Below are 22,856 nucleotides of genomic sequence, written 5' to 3' on the forward strand. Positions count from 1 at the left end.
TGTAAATAATATAATTATAAGAATTAGGAATTAGCACAATTATAGGGATTTTATTCTTTTCTTATTTTAAAAGGTTTATGTTGTATATATACCATATTATGAATGAAATGAATAGAGTTTTTTCTTTCATATTTACATGGTATCATATTCATGTGGAAAACAGTTCGGGTCTATTTAAGAAGCGTCAATAAGGATGATCATATTACTAACAATCCTCCTATGAATAATAAGGCAAACTTGGATGATAGGATGAGGGAAGACACACGGCTATTCTTGCATATTCGAAATTACATGAAAGAAGAGAAAATTAACTTAATTAATCATTGTGAATTTGTTAAAGAAATGATAGATTATGTAGATTTTTCATATTCTGGTGAAGGGACTGTATCTCGCATTTATGAGGTACGTAAAGCATTTTACCATGTAACAAAACAAGATAGGTCTCTCACAACCTATTTTATGGATTTTAAAAGAATTTATGAGGAACTTAATATTTTGTTGCCTTTTAGTCATATCGTGAAAGTTCATTAAGCTCAACCGGAGCAAATGGTTGTTATGAGTTTCTTTGCTGGTGTTCCTTCAAAGCTTGAGATCGTCAAATCTCAAATTTTTTCAACTTCTAAAATCTCCTCTTTGCATGACACTTTTAAGAGAGTACTTCATACAAAAAGCTCCCACTCACCTTAATCTAATAACAATGCTCTTGAAAGTCATAGTAGTTAGAATGATGCTGGACGTCAGAATAATAGAAGTGGTAACAAAGGAGGGGTAACAAGTACTTATGACAAAGATGTTAATGGTTGCAGTCAAGAGTCATAAGGAATTATGTGTTATTATTGTCATGAGCCGAGCCATACAAAGCACTATTATAAGAAACTTTAAAATAGGTCTTAGCGAGTTCAGTCAGCAAATATTGCAGCTTTTAATATTATAGTCATTTCATCTTCTGAGAAGACTATTCTAGTTTCTGCGATGACTTTGCCCAATTCTCTTAGTACCCAGAATCATTAAAATCCACTACTCATCTTATCACTGCTATCACCAAGTCAGGTAAATCCATTACATGTCTTTTTTCCTCATTGTCGAAATGGGTCATTGATTCTGGTGCCTCAGATCATATGACAAGTAATCAGAGTCTCTTTTCCACTTTCCAATCACATACAACCACTTCTAATGTCACTTTAACAGATGAGTCAACCTCTTGTGTTCTTGGTTCTAGAATTGTTAATCCAACTTTGTAAATTTCTTTGTCCTCTATGTTGCATATACCTAAGTTTTCTTTTAATTTAATTTTTGTTTGTAATGTAACACCCCCAATTCTTGGTGTAAATTAAGTTAACTAAGAATAATTTATGAGATATATTATGCCAAGCATACGAAGTTGAATATATTGACACTTAGGTAAATTTTTTGGAATTATGTGACAAATCTTATGGTTTGAGGCCTTGATTTGAATTTGATGTTATATTTGAAGACATATGTTCATGGATTTGAGGTTATAAGAATTGTTTTATGTGTGATATCAATTGGAAATGATTTTGAGGTATTAAGTTTGGATATTTGTAACTTGGGGAAGCTAAAAATCTACCTATAGGAGAAAATGTATCGCTACATCCCCTAATGTAACAATACATCCATGGCAGGATGAATAATAAAGGCCTCCAAGAGATTTTCTATCGATATATTCAAGAATGTACTGATAGATTTGACCCAAGATGAACATGTATCAATATATTATCCAAATGTATCAATACATTAAAGGTAGAGAATACCTAGGGGAAAAAGTATCGACACATCCGCCCCATGTATCGATACATGTTAGGCAGTGAACTATTATACCTTAAATCTATCGATATATTGTCAAATATATTGATAGATTTAGTTGAAATAAGGGTAAATGTATCGATACATTCTTGGGTTAAGGCAAAAATAAAAAAGGATTCGGGCTATTTGCCTATTTAACACAAAAAACCTTAACCTCTCTATCTCTATCCTTTTAACACCTTAAGCCCCAAACAGATTTTGGGAGCAATTTGGATCTAATTTGAGCTTAGGGAAACATTATTAAGGTAAAATTAAACCTTTTTATTGATTATTTCTCATTTTAATCGATTAGATTCTAAGAAATCAAATTTCTCCAACTTAGGTGAATCTCTCCCAATTTGGCTAGAATTTGGAGCTAAGATTCGTGCAATTAAACTTCTAAGATATGGGTTTAGCTCGTTATTAAAGGATTTGAGCGTATATGTTGTATTGTTAAGGATTTAGTTATTTTTAGAAAAGTGGCATTTTTCGAAAGCTAGAAATTTGTTCATTTTGTGATGTTTTGATGTGAATAAGGGGAGATCAAGCAATTTTGACGTAATTATGAGCGGAAGGAAGATTGAAGGCTAAGAATCAAAGCTTGGTTGTGGGCATGCCTCAATTGTCACTGTGAGTAGGTTTAAATTAAAATGCATGTGATGCATGACACCTATTAGAGGCACTACCATGGTACTAAATTAGAAATGTATATATATTTATATGAATGCTTAGATATAAATGACTGCATTAGAGAACAAAAATGTGGATTTGTGTGTGATTGAGTGCCTTAGTGCAAGCCACCTAGTGGCCTATGTTATGTAAGCCTAGACTAGGAAGTCTAGAGACTGTGATGAACCTTTAGGAGTAGATTACCCTAACCGAATGATATGTTAATAGAATCTGATCAAATGATGCCTTCGAGATATAAATGCATTAGAACCTTAAACGAGCTTATAGATGATTGAACCTCAATGAATACTATTTGTGACATGTTGTGGTTAATAGGACGATAAAGGCATGATGGCTTTATTGTGGATTTGTGCTCCATCAGAAGATGAATTTCAGACGTTGATTTGATTTAAAGTTGAGTGGTGTCTTTCCCTTATGACCTTTTGTGCGCTTGTAGGGATAGTGGTAAGCAGGGATGGTGGTATTTGTCCCACCTGTGATTCCTACCTGTAGTGTTTCAATGCTACTCATTTAAAAATACTCCTAGTGATGTCAACCGTTAGGAGATTACTTCGGTCTATGACTTTGATTAACTACTTGTTACTTCAGCACACGAATGATTTGTTCTTCGTTAATAACTTTGCCCTAAATGTGATTTGATTCTCCGTCGACTAGCTACCATGCATGATTTGATGTTGTCTGAGGAATGACCACTTTTTAATTATGATATGGATTATGAGTGATGTGATATAGCCTTGGATAGGCTTTTCTTAATTCAAACTTGAATTTAATATGACATTCTGGTAACTAGAGTTAAGGAATGAGACCGGTGATTTGTATGATGGTATTTGGAGACTTTAAGAATAATGATATTCCCCTTTAAATTGGAGATGTTTGTTAAAGCATTTGGATGCACTGATAGTGCATATATCTTTTATATGTGTTTAATACATATATGATTTTGAGAATATGTACCACTCACTGAATATTAGATGACTTAGCTATTTGTGTACCATATGCAGATAAATAGGCCATTGGGCAATGCATGGCAAGGATCGTCCATTGACGAACCGATTTTGGCATCTGATAGGTTTTCCATTTGGGTCACTCCGCTAAGTCTGTCAAGAGCTTCCGCATTTGGTTTAGATATGTATGTAGGCACGATATGCTATTTGAACTAATGTAAGGGCTATTATGTACGAACCCGTTTTGTATGACCAACATATGACTTTAATGATATTTATATGAAATACAAATCAGGGATAATGTATTTTGAATTTGAATTCAAATGTTATTTATGAATATTTAGTTACGAAATCCCTTAGCTTTACGTTATATGATTTTGAATTCTGAGACTTGCTTGGGTCTCGTTGGCTTTGCTTGTTGGGCTTATGCATTGGTCACTAACTCCCGGGTTTAAGATGTGATTAGAAAACTCATTATGCCTTAAATTGTTATGTCTCATCTTTTCCTTATTTTTGTTTATTTCAAGATCTTATGACGAAGAAAATTATTGGTAAAGGTCATGAGTCTAGAGGTCTATATATCCTTGACACATAGGTGTCGAGATCTATTACTTGTTTTAGTATAATGACCCTTTTGAAATACATTACCGATTAGGGCATCTTTCTTTGTCTTCCTTGAAAAAACTCTATACTCAATTTCAAAATCTGTCATCATTAGATAGTGAATCATGTTAGTTTACTAAACATCATCATCTTCCTTCAGTCCCTAGAATCAATAAATGGGCTAAATTCCCTTTTGAGTTAGTTCATTTTGATGTTTTGGGTCCTTGTCCTATTATGTCTAAGTTTGGTTTTAAATATTTTGTTACTTTGGTGGACGATTATTCTCGTGTCACTTAGCTTTATTTAATGAAAAATTGTTCTGAGTTATTTTCTATTTTTTATGCCTTTTGTGCTGAAACGAAAACATAATTTAATGTTTCTGTGCACATATTATGAAGTGATAATGCCAAAGAATATTTTTCAAATAAGTTTCAATCCTATATGACTCAAAATGGCATTCTCCATTAATCTTTTGTTGATACATCCTCTCAAAATGGGGTTACTGAGGCAAAAATAGACATTTCCTTAAGGTGGCTTGAGCACTTCTGTTTCGAATGCAAGTTTCGAAATAGTTTTAGGCTGATGCTGTTCCACAACTTGTTTTTTGATTAATCGAATGCCTTTTTCTATTCTTAGCGGTGATATTCCTTATATTGTTATCTTCCCGTCCAAGTCTTTATTTCTTATTGAACCTAGGATATTTGGTAGTACTTATTTTGTTCATGATGTTCATCCTCAAGTCACCAAATTAGATCCAAAATCTTTCAAGTGTGTTTTTCTTGGGTATTCTAGTATTAAAAAAGGATACAAGTATTAGTCTTCTACTCTTAACTATTTCACCTTCGGGTCCAATCTCGAGTGGTCATGATCTTAGTTTTCATCTTCCTATTGCTCTTCATAAAGGTGGTCAGTGTACTCATCCTATTTCATCCTTTGTTTCTTTTGATCACTTGTCTTCTTCTTCTCGTTCCTTTATTGCATCCTTACTTTCTGTTTCCATCCCTAAAACTATTAATGAAGCCTTGTCTCACTCTAGTTGGAGTGTTGTTATGGTAGAAGAGATTGTCGCCTTAAATGGTAATGGTACTAGAGATTTGGTAACTTTGTTTGCAAGAAAGAAAGCTATTGGGTGTAATGGGTGTTTACAATAAAAGTAAATCTAGATGGATCGGTGGCTCGTCTTAAAGCTCGTCTTGTTGCTAAAGGGTATGCTCAAACTTATGGTGTTAATTGTTTTGATACTTTATCTCCAGTAGCTAAACTTACCTCTATTCACTTAATCATCTCTATGACGGCTACTTATAACTGGCTTTTACATCAATTAGATATCGAGAATGCTTTCTACATGGTGACTTTCAAAAGAAAGCTTATATGGAGCAACGACATGGGTTTATTGCCCAGGGGAAGTATAGGAAAGTCTATCATCTTCACAAATCCCTGTATGGCTTTAAACAAAGTCCTCGTACTTGGTTTGGCAGATTTAATGAGGTAGTTCAGGGGTTTGGGATGAAAAAGAGTAAATGTGATCACTCAGTGTTTTATAAATAGTCTGACGCTATCATAATCTTCCTAGTTGTGTACATTGATGATATTGTTATTACTTAGAGTGACATTCCAGGTATTTCCTCTCCCAAATCCTTTCTTCATACCAAGTTTCAAACAAAAGATTAGAGGGTGTTGAACTATTTTTTAGGTGTTGAGGTGACAAGTAGTAAGAAAGGTACCTTCCTGTCTTAAAAGAAATATGTCCTTTGCTTATTGGCAGAGACATGAAAATTGGGTGCTAAACTATGTAGTGCACCAATGACTCTTAATTTGCAGCTTATAAAAAAAAAATGGTGAATTCTTTAAAGATCCTAAAAAAGTATAAAAGACTGGTTGAAAAATTGAATTATCTTATAGTGACTCATCCTGATATTGCATACTCTGTTAGTGTTGTAAGTCAATTTATGACTTCTCTAACAGTTAATCATTCAGCAGCTTTAAAACAAACCCTATGTTATTTGAAAGAGGCTCTAAGACGTGGTCTATTTTATGAAAATCATGGGTACACTAGTATTGAATGTTTTTCAGATGCAGATTAGGCGGGATCCAAGATTGACAGGAGATCCACTATAGGATATTGTGTTTTTATTGGAGGGAATTTGGTTTTATGGAGAAGTAAGAAGTAGAATGTAGTATCTCGGTATAGCGTAAAATCAGAATACAGAGCTATGACACAATATGTGTGCGAAATAGTATGGATTTATTAGCTATTAAATGAAGTTGGTCTTAATAAGTATTCATTGCCAACAAAGTTGTAGTGTGGTAATCAAGCTACTTTTCATATTGCCTCTAATCTGGTGTTTCATGAACGAATTAAACATATTGAAATTGATTGTCATTTTGTTTGTGAAAAGATTCAGCAAAAGTTCATATTTACAGGATATGTTAAAACTAAAGACCAACAAGGAGATATCTTCACAAAAGATCTAAATGGAGCTCGAGTTGATTATATTTGTAAGAAGTTGAGCATGATTAACATCTATGCTCCAACTTGAGGGGGAGTGTTATAGACTAGGAAGTTAATCTGTAAATAATGTATTTATAGGAATTAGGAATTAGCACAATTATAGAGATTTTATTAATTAGCACAATTTTAGGAATTTTATTCTTTTCCTATTTTGGAGGGTTTATGCTGTATATATACTGTATTATGAATGAATGAGTAGAGTTTTTTCTTCAATATTCACAGGATATAAACTAACAAGTGGCATTTTGACCCAAAGTAAAGTAGGAAAAGAACTTGATTGAACCAAAATGGCAATTAGTCATTCATTAGTTATAAGATCTTATTTGACTCAAAATAAAAATCTAAGAACTTAATTGAATACAATAAAAGAATAATAACTTATTTAATTTTTTTTAATAGTTTAGAAGATTATTTGAGTATTATGCTTATTTGTTAACTCCTATCCTCTTTACTAAAGGGAGGGGAAAATGATGGCAAATTGGCTTTGACAAAAGAACAAAGGATTCATCTCACAAAGGTAGGTTATTTGTCCCCAAATTTGGCAAATTTGTACACAAAATGATAATATGACACAAATATAACATAGAATTAAGCGGGTTTCAATTTAGAGTAATTGTGTTTTATGTTTTAATTGTATTAACATGGTTAAAATATGAACATTTTTTATCTTAAACATGTCAAACCCACTTAACCTACTCAAAACTTATTTATTTAATCGTGTTATCATGTATTCATATAATCCGTGACTCGTTTATTACTCATTTGATAATCATGTAAACATGCTTAAGTGACACATTTGTAACTCAATTAAATACTTTCTTTTATTATAATTGACGATGATGGTGGTTGCTTTAATTATACTTGATAGGTATTATTGTTTTATTATAATTGTTTTTATGATTATCTGTTTTAAATGAATAATGAAGTTATATTTCATTTTAAATTGTATGAATTTTAAGCTAATTATGTTAATTATTTAAATAGATTATAAATTGTATTGAGTTATATACAATTTAACTTAATGCATTTAATAAATGTGTTGAAAATATCGTGTCATTTTACACGCTAAATAAATGTATCCTTGTTCATGTTTGAGATCTTAACATGTTTAATTAATTGTGTCCAATACATGTTCATTTATGTAACTGTTAATACTCTATATTTATACAATATGGTTAAAATACACAAACACAAATTGATAGGTCTATCTGCCCTTGCCATGAAGTGTAAAACATCTCAATTGAGTTGGATGCTTGACTTTTTGATACTTTTCAATATCAACTGCTTTACCCTAATAAAAAAAAAAAGAAAGAAAGAAACAGAAAGATAATTCCAATATAGTGGTCTTTTCTTTTTACATATAGAATCAAGAATTATCTTTTATGAAAAAAAAAGGGGGAAAGAATAATCTTATAGGATTGTTTTCTATTCTAGAACCATTTTTCAATATCTGGTTTTTTAAATTGTTAAAATCTAAAAATGTTCTTCAAGATATTTTAAAATGACATTTTGATCCCTCTTATTTTAAAATGATAGTTTTGATTATTTAGTTACTAACACCGTTAGTCAACAATTAAAAAAATTAGACTTAATACTACATATATATTTTAGGATATAAATGCCTCTTATATTATTTTTTTTAATATTTAAGCATATTCACTTTCTTTTTTGAAAAAAAATCTGCTTATTTCTCCTTCAAAAACCTTAATCTGAAAAAAAAATCTAAAAAATTCTGATTTGAAAGTCTGAAAATTTGAAGTTGTATCTACTTTGAAAATCGTAAACTTCTTTCTTGAGGTAAAGTCTACTGTCACCACACTCTTTATTTCTTCAACAGTTTAAGATATTTTTTTTATTGAAAAAAAATGTATTAAAAGTTAATCTTTTGTCTAAGGATATTTCAAATTTGATGGTTAGGAGATTGATTTCTTACTCATGATTACGAATTTTGTTCAAAATTTTTACCTAAAATTTGTTTATGATATTAGGGTTTAAGGTGATGTAAAAAGATTTTGATTTAATTATTATATATAAAAAATTTTAAATTTTTTACTTCTCTGTCAAATATTGAATTTTATTAAGTATCAAAGTGAATTTAATTAAGTTTTGGAAAGGAAGATGAGTAGATATTTTGTAAGAAGGCATTAGTAATGTCTTAAAATATTTATTTAATATTAAGCATAATTTTTTTAACTATTGACTATCAAGATTAATAATTAAAACACAAAAAACATTATTTTCAAACAAGAAGGTTCAATGTGTACTTTTTAAAATTTTTCCCTTTTTAGATATGGAAACAAATAAAAATGAAATCTTTAAGTTACCATTTTTTTTATTTAGCGAAGTAACCCGTGCAAGTGTTTTTTCCCTTTCATGTAATGTTAGTTGAGCTATGCAAATAAATTTGTTGGGTGATAGGATAGGGTAATGGGTTCGGTTCTCAAAAGCAAAAAGGCATCCCACAAGGCGACAACCACAATGGCTTTGGGCAACCAACCCGTCGAATGGATGACGCCAGCAACTTGAAAATTCTGAAACTCTGCACGTACCTTCAATCTAACGCAATGGACCTTTCTTGGGTTTAGACTGAAACTCAATCTAACCCATGAAGTGGCCTGACTCTACTGAACAGGAACCAAACATCACCCTATAATTACTATAACGTGACATTTCATACTTTACAATATAATGTGATTACAGTTAATGTAATTTCAAATAATATAATTATAAAAAAAATAATATTACAGTGTTTGGTATATAAATAAAATAATAATTAAAATGTAAAGAATATAACATTACAGTGTTTGGTTTACAAGTACTTTATTGAAAATGTAATGTTAATTTTTAAAATTATCTCTAATTATTAAAATATAAGTTTAATATATTTATATTTTTTATTATTAATTTTTATATAATATCATTTCTTAAATATATTTTTAATGTCATATATTTTATTTTTATTTATTATTATAATATTTTATATTTTATTTTTAATATATTTATATTTTATTATTAATTTTTATATAATATCATATCTTCAATATATTTTTAATATCATATATTTTATTTTTATTTATTATTATAATCTTATATATTTTATTTTTATTTCTTTAATATATTTTTTATATTATATATTTTATTTTAATTTATTTTACCTATATTATATAAATGTTAATTTTTTATATTTTATTTTATTTTAATTTTTTATTCTTATATTATATATTTTATTTTAATATTTTTTATTTTAATTATAACATTATAAAATATTTATAATAAGATAATAAAGTTGAACGGTAAAATTATCTTTAAGAATATTGCAGAATGTAAAATGTAATATAATTGTATTGATTTTGGACTGCAATCACATTACATCCTTTGGCTGTAATATGATTATATTGCAATCTTAAATTGCGGTGGTCTGTTGCAAAATAAACACTATAATATAATTTAATTAGACACATTGCAGGGAATGTGCTCCCACTTCTCTCGTACCAAACGCAACCTAAATGTTTACAACTACGCAATCATGACAAACCACATTATAAGTCTATTGATCATCATAAACCATATTTAAGTTGAGAGACTTCTTTGTTTCCTCAAAACTCAAATTAATCAACACATTTTCATCCCCCAAAACGCCCTTTATTAAAGACCAATTAAGGCATTAACTTTAATACTACAAACTAACACTTTTTAGAGCCATACCTCTCAACCCTCTCATCAATCCACTCCCTCATATCCTTCAACACAAGATCAGCGTTCTCATCAGGCTCCCCTTGTATCAACGAATGGTACATCCCATCATACAGCTTCAAGCTCTTGTCCGTACTGGATGCCTTCTCATACAACAACTTGGATGATGTTGGGCAGGTGACTCCATCACTTGTCCCGTGGACTGTCAAAAACGGTGCCTTTACCTTGGAGAAATTATCCTGTATGTACTGGCACACCCTAGCAAGCTCTCTCATGGTCCCAACCCTCGGCGGCCCCGTGTATCTCCTTGGGTTTGATGCTATGATCTTCAGCTTTTCTGGGTCCTTGATTGCCTTGCCAACCATCTTGTTATCAGGCATTGTTGCCCATGTGTCGGCTAGTCCAAAGAGCAGACCATACATGAACAACCGGACCTTACTCGGTTTCATGTTCTCAGGCATGACAAAGAGTGGGGCTGAGAAAATCAGGCCTGTCCAAGTGTCGGGCTCTGATTGGAAGTACATGAGCATTGTTGCTGCTCCACCCATGGACTCACCAAAGAGGAATGCAGGTAAGTCTTTGTATTCCTCACTGTAGCGGACGTGCTTGAAGAATGATAAGGATGTAGCAGCAACTTTCTCCATGTCACCTACATTGCATACAATCCTTCTAAGAATTAACCGTTTGTTATGTGATTAGTAACTCTCTTGTTTTCTTTTCCCCTTTATTAGATTAGGCACTACTACAATAGAAAACAGATGATTAGTCCTTTAATTCCAATGGAAGGTGAACAATTTTTGTCTCCTCATGCACAAGTGATCATCATTGCAGGCATTTCAATAAGCAATCAAAAGTTCATCCCATAACAAGTTTCAATGTTTTCTAATAACATGCTAAACAAATTCGAAATAAAGAGGGGAATGACCATTGATACTACAAATGGATGGCAAGTTCATAGATTGATTATTAAGAGTTTGGAAGTTAATATGAAGGTACTTATGAAGGCTAACAATTGCCTTCGGTAAGAACAATTGCCGCCATGGATTTATTAGTAAACTCTTTCATGTGCATTATACAAATATTATTATTACAAGTAATAATGACTTTACACATTGTCGATGACCATTAACAGAAATCATAATGCCTTCTTATTACTCCATTAAATTAAATAAATGCATATGTAAATAAAATTTAATGCAGTTTTTTTATTCTAAACAATAAAAAGATAAATAACCTTAAATTATAGTATTTTCCCCCAAAGTTTTAATCTAGCTAGCTCCTTCATCGCTTGAGCAGGCAGGGTCAAAAAGAACAACAACATTAGATAACTTAGCAAAAAAAAAGGTTATCAACGATCATCTATATATTTCAATAACGGAAAAGAAGTACATCTCAAAGTACCTAAGTAGCAACGCAGACCATCTGATCTGCCATGTCCGAGAAGATCAGCAGCAAAAACAGCGTAACCCCAGGTTGTAAAGTTGATGCAAATCTTCTGGAACAGCCAACCGGTATCCGATCCATAGCCGTGGGTCATGTAGACAGTGGCCTTGACTTTTTGATCCAACGGCAGGAAGCTCTGGGTGAAGAGTTTCCCGTTAGGAGTGTCGAAGTAAGACTTGCTGTTTCGGACACCCTGCGACGTGTAATACTCTTCCTCCGGCATGTTCCCCCAGAAATTCACTGGCTTTTCGCCTTCCATTGCGCGCCGTATGGTTCCGGAAAGGCAGCGGGAATTGGCGTGAGTATATTTCGAGAGAAGAAGGAAATACCATAAAAAACAAACCAAAAAGGTGTTGCAAAGAAACGCTTCAAGAGAGACGTTGCTGCTGGGTTGTTGAAATGGAACAGAGGGAAGAACAGAGAGCAGAGGAAGGCGGACTTGCAAGAGAGAGAAGGTGGGATTATAGGCTACGGGTACCGATATGTGGGGAGAGACAAAGTGGCCTTCACCAACCAAGTCATCGAGGGAGTCGGTAAAGAGTTGGTGGAGTCACCCCTTTTCTAATTGGGCTTTCCACGGTACGGGGTAGGTTAGGATATGGACAAAATCTTTTTATTGGTTTATATCTAATTTTCGTACGTAAAGTTTGAGAAAAAAATTTTAAAAAAAATACACAACAACGATAAATCAATAGGTATTTTATAATTAAATATTTTATATTAAATTTGATAATTTTAGATATAATATAATAATATAATATAAAAATTTGATAAATCATATTTTATGTTCTAAACTTATCGACAAAATTAATATATTTTATTAATTATATTAATCGTGTTATTATACATAAATAACATAACAAATTTTAATTATGAATTTTATTAGTATGATAATAAATTTTATAGATATTATTTATGTTAAATTTTATTATATTTGATACTATTATTATCTTGTTATAATTATTTTTATAATTATTGATTTTAAATTTGAATAATAAAATTATATTTAATTATAAATATTTCAAGTTAAACGTATTAATTGTGTTAGAAAAAAAAATTATGTTAATTATAATTATTTAATCATATTTATTAATCATGCTGTATGGTATAAAAATTTTTAACATTTTTAATAAATATGTTAGTCATGTTATGTTATACGGTTATTAAATTATCTATTTACATATTTCAGATATTAATATCAATAATTATTTATGTATTCATATTTAATTTTATTATATTTTATATTTTAATTATATTAATATGATAAAAATATGAAAATATGAATTGATATATCTATTTTATTAAATTAAGTAAAATTAAGATATGTTATTACTTTTTTCCGCATATTGTATTTCATTCGTTGAATTTGGAAAATTTGACTTGAATGAGAGCAGCCAATTACGTATATATTTAGGGCACCGCGAGATTGGTTATTGACAGTGATATATTCCCACCCTTGGTAGGTAGGAGGCCCCACTCTCACCAACCGCCGCTCGTTGGAAGCAATGGCGCGGCATTAGGACTTGATCCTTGCCTTGGCGTTAATACGGATTTGGAGAAGGGCCTTAAACCAACGTTGGGCCTTGTACCCGGTAAGTCACAATTACCAAACGGCTCTAAAGCTACCCTTCTTTTGGACTCATTGGTCGACATTGCCCATGTGTGAAAGGTCTCAAAGTGGGCCAACGTTGTCTAATTAAAACAATCGTTTCATGGGCTTGAGATGTAGTTAAGCCAGGGACTCTATTCCAGATTTCTAGGCACTCATTGGGCCTTGAGCCTTCGAGAACATTTATGGCATGTTTGGTTGGAAGAATACTCAATTCTCCCTCCTATTTTTTAAAGGATTTTCTCCATCCATTTGTTTGTTTTTTAAGAAGGAATAGTCATTTCAAAGAATGATTATTCCTCAAAAATTTACAAAACTTCAGAATAAGTAGCACCACCTTTTCTTATATAATTAATTATTCCACACCTATAAAAATTGAGTCCAAAACATTTTGGACTAAAATGTTTCTAGTCACTTTTAAAAATTACGAATTTAATCTTATAAAATTAATATTTTAAATTAAAAATTTTAAAAATTATTAATATTTTAATTATAATAATTAAATTATAAATAAATGATTAATATTATGAAATATTAATTTTTAAATTATTAAGTGAAAATATAAATTAAAAAGTAAAAAATGAAAATAAAGAAAAAAATCATAAGAATATTTTAACAACAAATTATTAAATTATTAAAATTTTAAAGTTTGAATGAAAATAAAAATTAAATGATTAAAAAAAATTTTACTAATTTTTGTCTTTTGGTATAAATTGCACTAAATTATATAAAGAGCATTTTTTTTTATGAAAATAAATCTTATTATAATAAAGAGTTTAAGTTTTTAATTATATGTTATAAAAATATTTTAAATTTAAAAATTAATTAAAAGTGTTAATATTTTAGTCATAATTATATTTAAATTAAAAATAAAAATTAATATTTAAATTATTAATATTTTGGATAAATTATAAATTATTAATATTTTTAAAAAATAAAATAAAAATAAATAGTCATATATTATAATAAAAAGTATTGTTGCCTTTTTATCACTTACTCTTTTGTTATTCCAAAATTACTTTTACAAACCAAAGATGATAATAAGTTATAATATCAATTTTTACTTAATTACATTCCAGCAATCAAATAACGTTCATTCTATTTCTATCTTATTCCATTTTTGTATAATATTTATTATATTATACGAACTAAAAACGTAGTCTTAGTATAATTTAATGAGCAGTCTTTCTTTTGGTTAAAACAATTCTTGTCAAATTCAAAACTTATTTAGAAACGAATTAAGAACAATTCTATCAAAGTCTTGGTTGGGTAAGCCCTTCATGTGTTCTCACAGCACTAGACGCTAGAGCCATCAGCCATGGTTGGCCCCCGTAAGCTTCAGGATACAAGCAATGCAAGTAGGTTCATTGTAACCATTCACCTTGCAAACAAGCATAATATAATTAAATTACTCCGTCGGCCTGCTTTGTGCCAAACTCACCATTGGACCAATAATCCCAAAGTATCCAACCGGCAAAGCTCAATGGAGCTACACAAAAAGAATTCTTTGTTTATGCATTTAAAGTTACTTAGTCAGCATTTGAAACATTTGAATTGTTTATGCATTACACACGACTTGCTCTTATGAATACTGGTGATCATCCAAATGGTTAGGCAGAAAATTTTATTATTATTATTATTATTATATGATCCAAACCTTTAACTCTAAATTAATATAAATTTCATTCATATTTTAACTTTCATTCTTAAGTCATTGAATGCCCAAACTACACAAAGAAAGTTATTTAAAAATAAAGACTTCTCGTCATGTTAATATAAAGCAATAGCATGAAAGCTTTTTAACCTAAGAATATAGGGTTCAAATCCTAATTGGCATATTTTATTATTTAATTCCAAAGAAATGTATGCCTCTTTTTAATTCCATTCCCTTTGTATGCTCTTGTTTATAGTCCCTACACTCCCTACCGAATTGCATGGAGCCAGTGCCTTGGGGTGGTAGGTGAGGAAGTAAAGAGGGATGGGGAGGAAGGAAGTCCATCTATTATACACCACAACTTTCTTTTAGAGTTTAGACACCTACCCTACATTTGAAGGATGACCCATTCCTTTCCAACATTCCTTCTCAACTTCCTTGTGTAGTAAAACTCATTAAATTACTAACAATAACATTACCTTTGATTTTATTTATTTCAAATCCAACCAAGCAAGCAACAAATACGCCTCGACAACCTAATTCCAATGGACAAAGTTGCTTTCCATCACTTCAAACCAACTCCTTTAGGAGAGGGAAGAGGGGAAATCCTACGGTGTAAGGTTTTCCTTGGATGATTCAACAATTCCTTGCAAGTCTTCTTCATTTTCTTTCAGGTGGGAACTAATGGAACCGTGAGAAAGACTGAAAATGACGCAACAAAAAAGAAGATGTCTATAAAGGAGAATAAAAACCAAGTTCAAGCGTTCATAATCAAGCTTTAATGCTTTACCAAGATGATGATGATCATATCTTTTCATAGATTTCGTTGTTGATGGTGATACCACCTCTCTGTTGATTGAAACCACTCATTATGGGAATTCTTTTTTAATTCCTAATAATTAAAACTGTCACCATCAGATAAAAGATTTCTCTACATCGACTGTGATTAGACTGAATATGGAGAAATAGTTAGTTTTCAAAGATTATTTCGGGTAATTTCATTACTTTGCCCACAATTTACCCTTTCAAATTATGTTGTTTTCACTTGGATTCTATGTGTCGCATTTCCACAGATCAGCTCCATATCATGTGTATTACATTAATTTTAACATCCCCTTGAGTCTCAATATACACTATTCTTCCTTGTATGGTCACCTCTAAAGACGGCTTCCGTAAAATTGATTTGTGATGCTAAATATGGAAGCCCTTTTCCTTTTGGGTTTCCTATGTTTAGGTCTTTTAGGATGATTTACTCATTAATAATTTTTATTATTGTTCTTTTATTTTTATTTTGGATATTCATAATATAAATGTTAATACTTATTTTTTTCGTTGATATTTGAACAAAAAAAATACAGAAATAATATTTAAAAAAATTTATAAAAAAATTAAAAATTTAAATAAAATTTTTTTTATTACGTTTAATTAAATTTTTATATTGTTATTTTAAATCAAATAAATTTTTATAATTAATAATTAATTAATTGTTATTTTAATCAAAATATCATGACTTGACATATTAATATGTCAAAATAAATAATGATAAAATATGATGATGTAATCATGTGACATTTTCAACTTTCATATCAATATCATATCAACACCAAATAAATATAAAATAATAAATAATTTTTTGACTACTGAAAATTAATCAATTATTAGTTATAGGAAACTATATAATCTTAAATAAAAGTACAGAAAATTAGTTTAATATAATAAAAAATAAAAAAAATAAATTTTTTTAAATAATTTGAGAGTTTTTTAAAATATTATGTCAAAAATATATGTATTTCTCAAGGTGGGATACTTCTTCTTAAAAAAAAAAAAAAATCTGATATGCTTTGAGGCATTCTTTGATAATAACTAACAATAGTATTATTTATTTAGTTTCTATATGAATGATCCAGCGGTCAACAATAAGGTGCTTTTGATGATTCAAATTCTCAAATAGAACGGCTATCTTATGTAAACATGTTAGAATTTACAAGCATAATTTGACAAAATTTCGTTATCATTAAGCCTCCTCGTGATGCTGAGTTAAGCATGAGTTTAGAAATACTGATATATATAGAAAGTACCATTCAAGGCAGGTGGCTATATAGCATTGAGAAAGACGAAGATTCTCACGTCAAATTAGAAGATTAAAAAGTATGATTAACGATTTAAGCCTGCCTTTGTTTCGGTCATATCTAGCTTGGACCCTAGCTATTAAGAATATTATTAGTTTATTAGCATGCTAAACAATTATATAATAATAAAAATAAAAAAAATTGCGTGTATTATTGTCCCCATGCGGTACAAAGTTGGACTTTGGTTGGGGTAATTTGATTATCAAATTTCAATTTTCAAAGACTCCAAAGAGGCAGTAGACACGTTCTTTTGTGGGCTGCTTGCCAAATATTATCATTGGTTGGTGGAGGGGCAGTCCACAGAGGGGACCAATGGAGGCAACTTGCCAGCATTTTGATCCATTTGCTTCTCTAATAAATATTTTGGATTATTAAAAGGGAAATAATAAAAAGGCAAAGAAAAACCCAAAAGAAAATGCAGAAATATGTATAGAATAGAAAAAGTAAGAAGAATAACAGCATGGGGGAAATAAAAAAGGAGAGAGTTGAGAATTTGTTGGTGGCTGATGATTAGAGAGGATAATGTTTGTATTTGTTTTTCAGGCTTTCACATGCTTCAAGTGGACCTCTCTGGTCTCTACTACTAAACTTTAGTTGGACACTAAAGTTTAGTAGTTTTAGATGAAGAAACAAAATGATCAAAAGAAAAGAGACTTCTTTTATTAATACTGCACAGCTCACTCTTGTAGCTCTTCTAGCTGTCCCAAATTCTATCCACAAAGACGAGCAAGAAAAGCCAACTTAGAGCTTGGCTTAGCCTATCTCTTTCTCTTTTTTTTTTTTTTTTAAAAAAAAATTTCTAAATTATTTAAATATTTTTTTATTTTTTTATTATGTTTAATTAAAACTTTATACTTTTATTTTGAGTTAAATAACTCATTATGTAACTAATTATTTTTCTTTTAAAAAGAATAGTTGACTATTGTTATAAGTTAAAATATTCCTTGTCTTGATCGACATACTAATATATCATAATGAATGATTACATGGTATGTAAATATGATTATATAATATTTTTATTTTTTACTAATATTACGTTGGCGTCATGTCAATTTTAAAATGATGACTGATATTTTAATTAATGATAATTAATTAATTTTTAATTATAAAAATTTATTAATATTTTTAAAAAAATTAAAAAAACCTTTTTAAATATTATATCAATTATATATATATTATGTAATTCCGACTCATTCAAGTCAACTTCAACTTGCCTATCTTCACAGCACCACGGTTCTTATGCGTCATAGAGAAATTGTGTAAAATGAGCTAACATTTTGCGCAAAAACAAAAAATAGAAAAGCATTTGGAAAGAAAAAAGAAAGCGAAAGATGATTCCTAAAACCTGTCACAATGTAGATAAGTCTTTGATGTAAGCAACATTTGCGGCATAATTCTCAAATAATGCTGCATGTATTTTCGACAAATCAAGTGGCCCTGCCTGCCTCACAGTCAAATTCATAATTGAAACCTTCTCAGGAATCCAATAATCCATGATTAAGCTGTCAACACAATCCAACAATTAATTAAAAAATAAATACAAAAAGTAAACTTACTTCAAATCAAAGATGTAACAAATATTACAGACCAAGCACTGAACCTCTCCACAACTTTGCTTTGGAAGGGACTCATAATCAATGATCAAATTAATAATAATCATAAAAGCAAAGGTACAGCAGTGTTACAGCACTGAAATTCCACTACAAATGTCTCACTCACTGGTCTGTTCATTTACCTCTTACTTGTTTAAGATAGACAATTCTACTTATGAACATCTTCCGCATGCCGTGCACACTAGAAATGCCTTTTATTTTCTCTGTGAATTAGTTGACCTCTGTTTACTCTCTTTCTATTTCAGTGAAAGAAGCTGCGAGCTGAAAATTGAACCCATTATCCAAAAAACAGAAAAAAGAAAATTCCCCTGATCTCTTTTTAGAGTAAAGATTGGCAAGGGGATTCTTCCATATTTATTTTTCAGCTGAAAGGAATCTGTTTTGTAAGGAACTTTATCTGATTGGCAGCAAGACAAAGGGCCCATAGAGACATCAGCATGGCATGGATAGGATAGATGGAGCAGCTGAGTGTGAGAGCGAAGGGGGGTGTGGGTGTGGGGGTGGGGATGACTCATATGTCATTGCTTTTGCAGTTGGCTTTACGTCCCATTTTCATGTTTTCAGTCTTCCTTTTGTCTCACACTCGCTGGGCAACAAACGTCTCATTTCTTTTGACTTCTTCTAATGAGATATCATAAAATATATTTCGCACACCCCGCCCTTTTTCCTGTATGGAAATTGGATTTCCAGCAAGTGAAAATTCCCTGCTGCCCTTTGCAAAAGCCCTTTTTCAATTGGAGAAGAAAGGAATCTAAGATAGGACACCCAAAATTTTAATGCCTTTTTCATCTTAAAATCCTGGTAAACTTGCAGCAATCCTTTAGGAAAGATTCAAGGAGGATTATGCTAATTAATTTCAAGCTTATTTTAGAGAATTGGACAAGGTTGACGTTGCATATTTGTTGGGATTAAGCAGCAACAATCGATAAAACAAATGATAAGAGTAATTAATTAGGTTACATACGGTGCATATGGAGCTTAAAGAGTCGAGCCTTGACCGACAGGGCCTGCTACAACATCTTTAAAAGTCAAACACCATTAGTCTTAATAGTCAGATGATCATACACTGCACTCAATTGCTTCATTCATTTCTTTAGTTTAATTTTGCTTATAGGACAAAGTTAAAAAAAAAAAAAACAAATTAAGAAAGATTCTTCTAGGAAAGAAATTTCCTTCTGCATGCTGTCATGTGATCTTAGAACGAAATATAAACTTTGATTTCTCTCAAACCATAAAAGTCTAACCCCAGGACAAAAAACACAAAAAGGTCACTCAGATTTTCTTCATCCTGTTTCGGTTTTAAATTCATCTTAACATAATTTTTTAACATAATATTTAATTTTGTTTTAAAGTTACTAAAAAAATTTAAATAAATATTTATTTTTTTATTATATTTAATTAAACACACATACTCTTATTTTAAGTAAAATAAATTTTTAAAATTAATATTTGATTAATTATTATTAATCAAAATATTATTTATCATGTTATATCATGTGATGTTAATATAATATATTGATATGTTATAATAGATGATAATAATATGATGTTTTCATATCACATCAATATCATATGATATAAAAAATAATATTTAATGTTTTAATTAATAATAATTAATTATAAAAATTTATTTGATTTAAAATAAAAAATATAAATATTTAATTAAATATAATAAAAAATAAAAATTTATTTAAAATTTTTTGAATAGATTAGTAACTTCTTTAAACATTACACCATTTGTTTCTTACAAATGTTAAAAGAGTATTTGTAAACACTTATTAAAGTAATAGTTATAAATCAAATCTGTACTGTTAATATGTGGTTTGTTTTTAAATTTGATGAAAATTTTATACATTAAAAGACAAATAATGCACATGGGGTTGAATGACTTGCTGGTTAGAATGGGCAACTAGGTGGTAGGCGCTTGAACAAACTAGGCAATTAGGCCGAACCCAATCCGGCACTCCGCCAGCCTTCATATGGCACAAATTACCAAAAGATGAGAAAAGGTTTAAAACGGCGCGTGCTGATGCTGCCACATCTCCGTTCGCGGTAAATAAATCGGCCCATGCGTTTACTTTTTCCTCTTATTCTTTTTATCTTTTACTTTTCTTGATTATCTCAAAATTATTTTTTTATTTTTGAATATTTATTTTTTTACTTTTTGATATTAAAAATTGAACATCAACATTATAAATCAATTTTAAAATTTTAATGTATACGCATTCTATTAATTTTTTAATCCTTTTTAGGATTTGATAAAAATAATATATTAATTAAAAAAATTATTCATTAAAATAACAATTTAACTAAAATTATCAGATTTAAAAAGATAAATAGAATGTTTCATTAATCTAACTCTCTCAAGTCTCAATACCAATGAACAAGAATTTTGTGTAGTATTTATTATTCCTGAATTAAAGAAAAAAAAAGGAAATTTATATCGTAACGGGGGAATTACAAATTGGGGGGCAATGGAACAAAATATGCATACTATTTTGAAAAATCCGACCGTTACAAGACGCACTCAATTAAGGGCCCCACCACCACTAACCCAAAACAAGGGCATATCCTTGAAACAACGAGAGACAGGGTGTACCTTGAATAGCCACGTGTCAAGCACCAGAGGGGACAGAGTGGAAGGATTGTGGGACCCCAACCAGTGATGGTGACGTGACTCGTGTGGGAGAAAGTGGGGGTGCGATTTTAGATTTCTGGTCCCGACCATCATCCCTCCGTTACCCATCTAACGGTCTGGTTCTTGGAGCTCTCTCTCTGTCCTTAGCTGTTGTCTATGGCGTCTACTTTCTTTTTTCCTTGTTTTCGATTATTCCAATTTAAGATTTCATTTAATCTTTTTATACCTATCAATAAGTAATAATATTTGAAAAAATCATTAAATTATTTAAAAAATTTAAAATAAAATTTTATTCTTTTATTATTTCAATTAAATTTTTATATTTTTATTTTATACTAAATAAACATATTTAATTAATATTGCTTAATTTTTATTAATAAAAATATTACTTATTATTTTATATTTACTAAATTTTATCATGAAATTAACATAAAAAGTAAAAAATAATATATATTTATATTATCGTGTTACATTAACATGTTATATCATCACCCACTATGATATATCATGATTACTTGACATAAAATAATAAGTGACATTTATACTTAATAATAGTTAATTAACAATTAATAATAAGAATGTATTTAAATCAAAATATAAATATAAATGATTTAATTGAATGTAATAATAAAATAAAAATTTATTTAAAAATTTTAAATAATTTATATATATTTTAAATATAATGAAGAGAAAAAAATTTCTTTATTAAGATTTAAATGACTCCATGGGATATCAATTAGGTTTTAAATCAGGCAAAATTTGCGATTAAATCCACTTCAATAACAATTGAAAGAGGAAAAGAAAGAAAGAATTTCTAGAAAGGGCAAATCCGTCAAACAAAAAATTAAAAAAACACTACGTAGTTATTGTCAAAAATAAAAACAAAGAAAGAAAAAAAGCTGCCAGATACGGTCCAGGCCGGAATCAAGTGGTGTCAGATTACCAAAAAATTATTCTAATTAATCATTATTTTCTCTCCTTTCTATCTCTGCCGCTACAATTTAAGATTACAGTAATTTCATTAAAATGATTCAAAACGACAAAACATAGAAAGATACCCTACTTAATAAAAAAATTAATTTCAAAATAAAGAAAACTAAATAAAATATAAAATGAACTAAAACGAAAAGAGAAGGGAGGGAGAGAGAATCAAAGAAGAAAGAAGAACCAAAACACAGCGAGAGAAAGAGAGAGGATTCAGAAAACAGAGACAACTCCATACTTTCGAATGCCTCTGAGAGGATTATATTAAAATCTAAAGCTTCCATTTCTCTCTCTCTCTCTAGCCTCTTATTTTACCCTTTTGGAAACCTAGCGGAATGGTGTTTCGGTTCACGACGCGCCACTCCGATATCCTGCAGCGGTGAATTTATCCTTAGCCCCATTCCTTAGTCGGAAGATGGCCGAGAGGCCACCCCATCCGGCATTTCAATCCGTTTTGTCTAGGGTTTCTACTCCAACTTAATTTTATTAAACTAAAAAGGAAAGGAAAGGAAAGAAAATTTTCTTTTCTTTTTTTTTTTTT

General features: G+C 30.0%; 1 protein-coding gene across 1 annotated transcript; it reads right to left on the reverse strand.

The window, feature by feature from the left end:
• Positions 1–10,079: 10,079 nt before the first annotated feature.
• Positions 10,080–12,222, reverse strand: LYSOPL2 (lysophospholipase 2). Its single transcript, XM_021443074.2, has 2 exons — positions 11,647–12,222; positions 10,080–10,894 (listed from the first exon to the last, which is right to left on the reverse strand). Exons 1-2 carry the CDS (start codon positions 11,945–11,947, stop codon positions 10,236–10,238), a joined length of 960 nt encoding a protein of 319 aa, XP_021298749.1. The 5' UTR covers positions 11,948–12,222; the 3' UTR covers positions 10,080–10,235.
• Between the last annotated feature and the right edge of the window lie 10,634 nt (positions 12,223–22,856).

The sequence above is a fragment of the Theobroma umbraticum genome, unplaced genomic scaffold, assembly GCF_002168275.2.
Source record: "Theobroma umbraticum cultivar Fairchild unplaced genomic scaffold, ASM216827v3 scaffold_34.0, whole genome shotgun sequence".
In the NCBI taxonomy this organism is placed as follows: domain Eukaryota; kingdom Viridiplantae; phylum Streptophyta; class Magnoliopsida; order Malvales; family Malvaceae; genus Theobroma; species Theobroma umbraticum.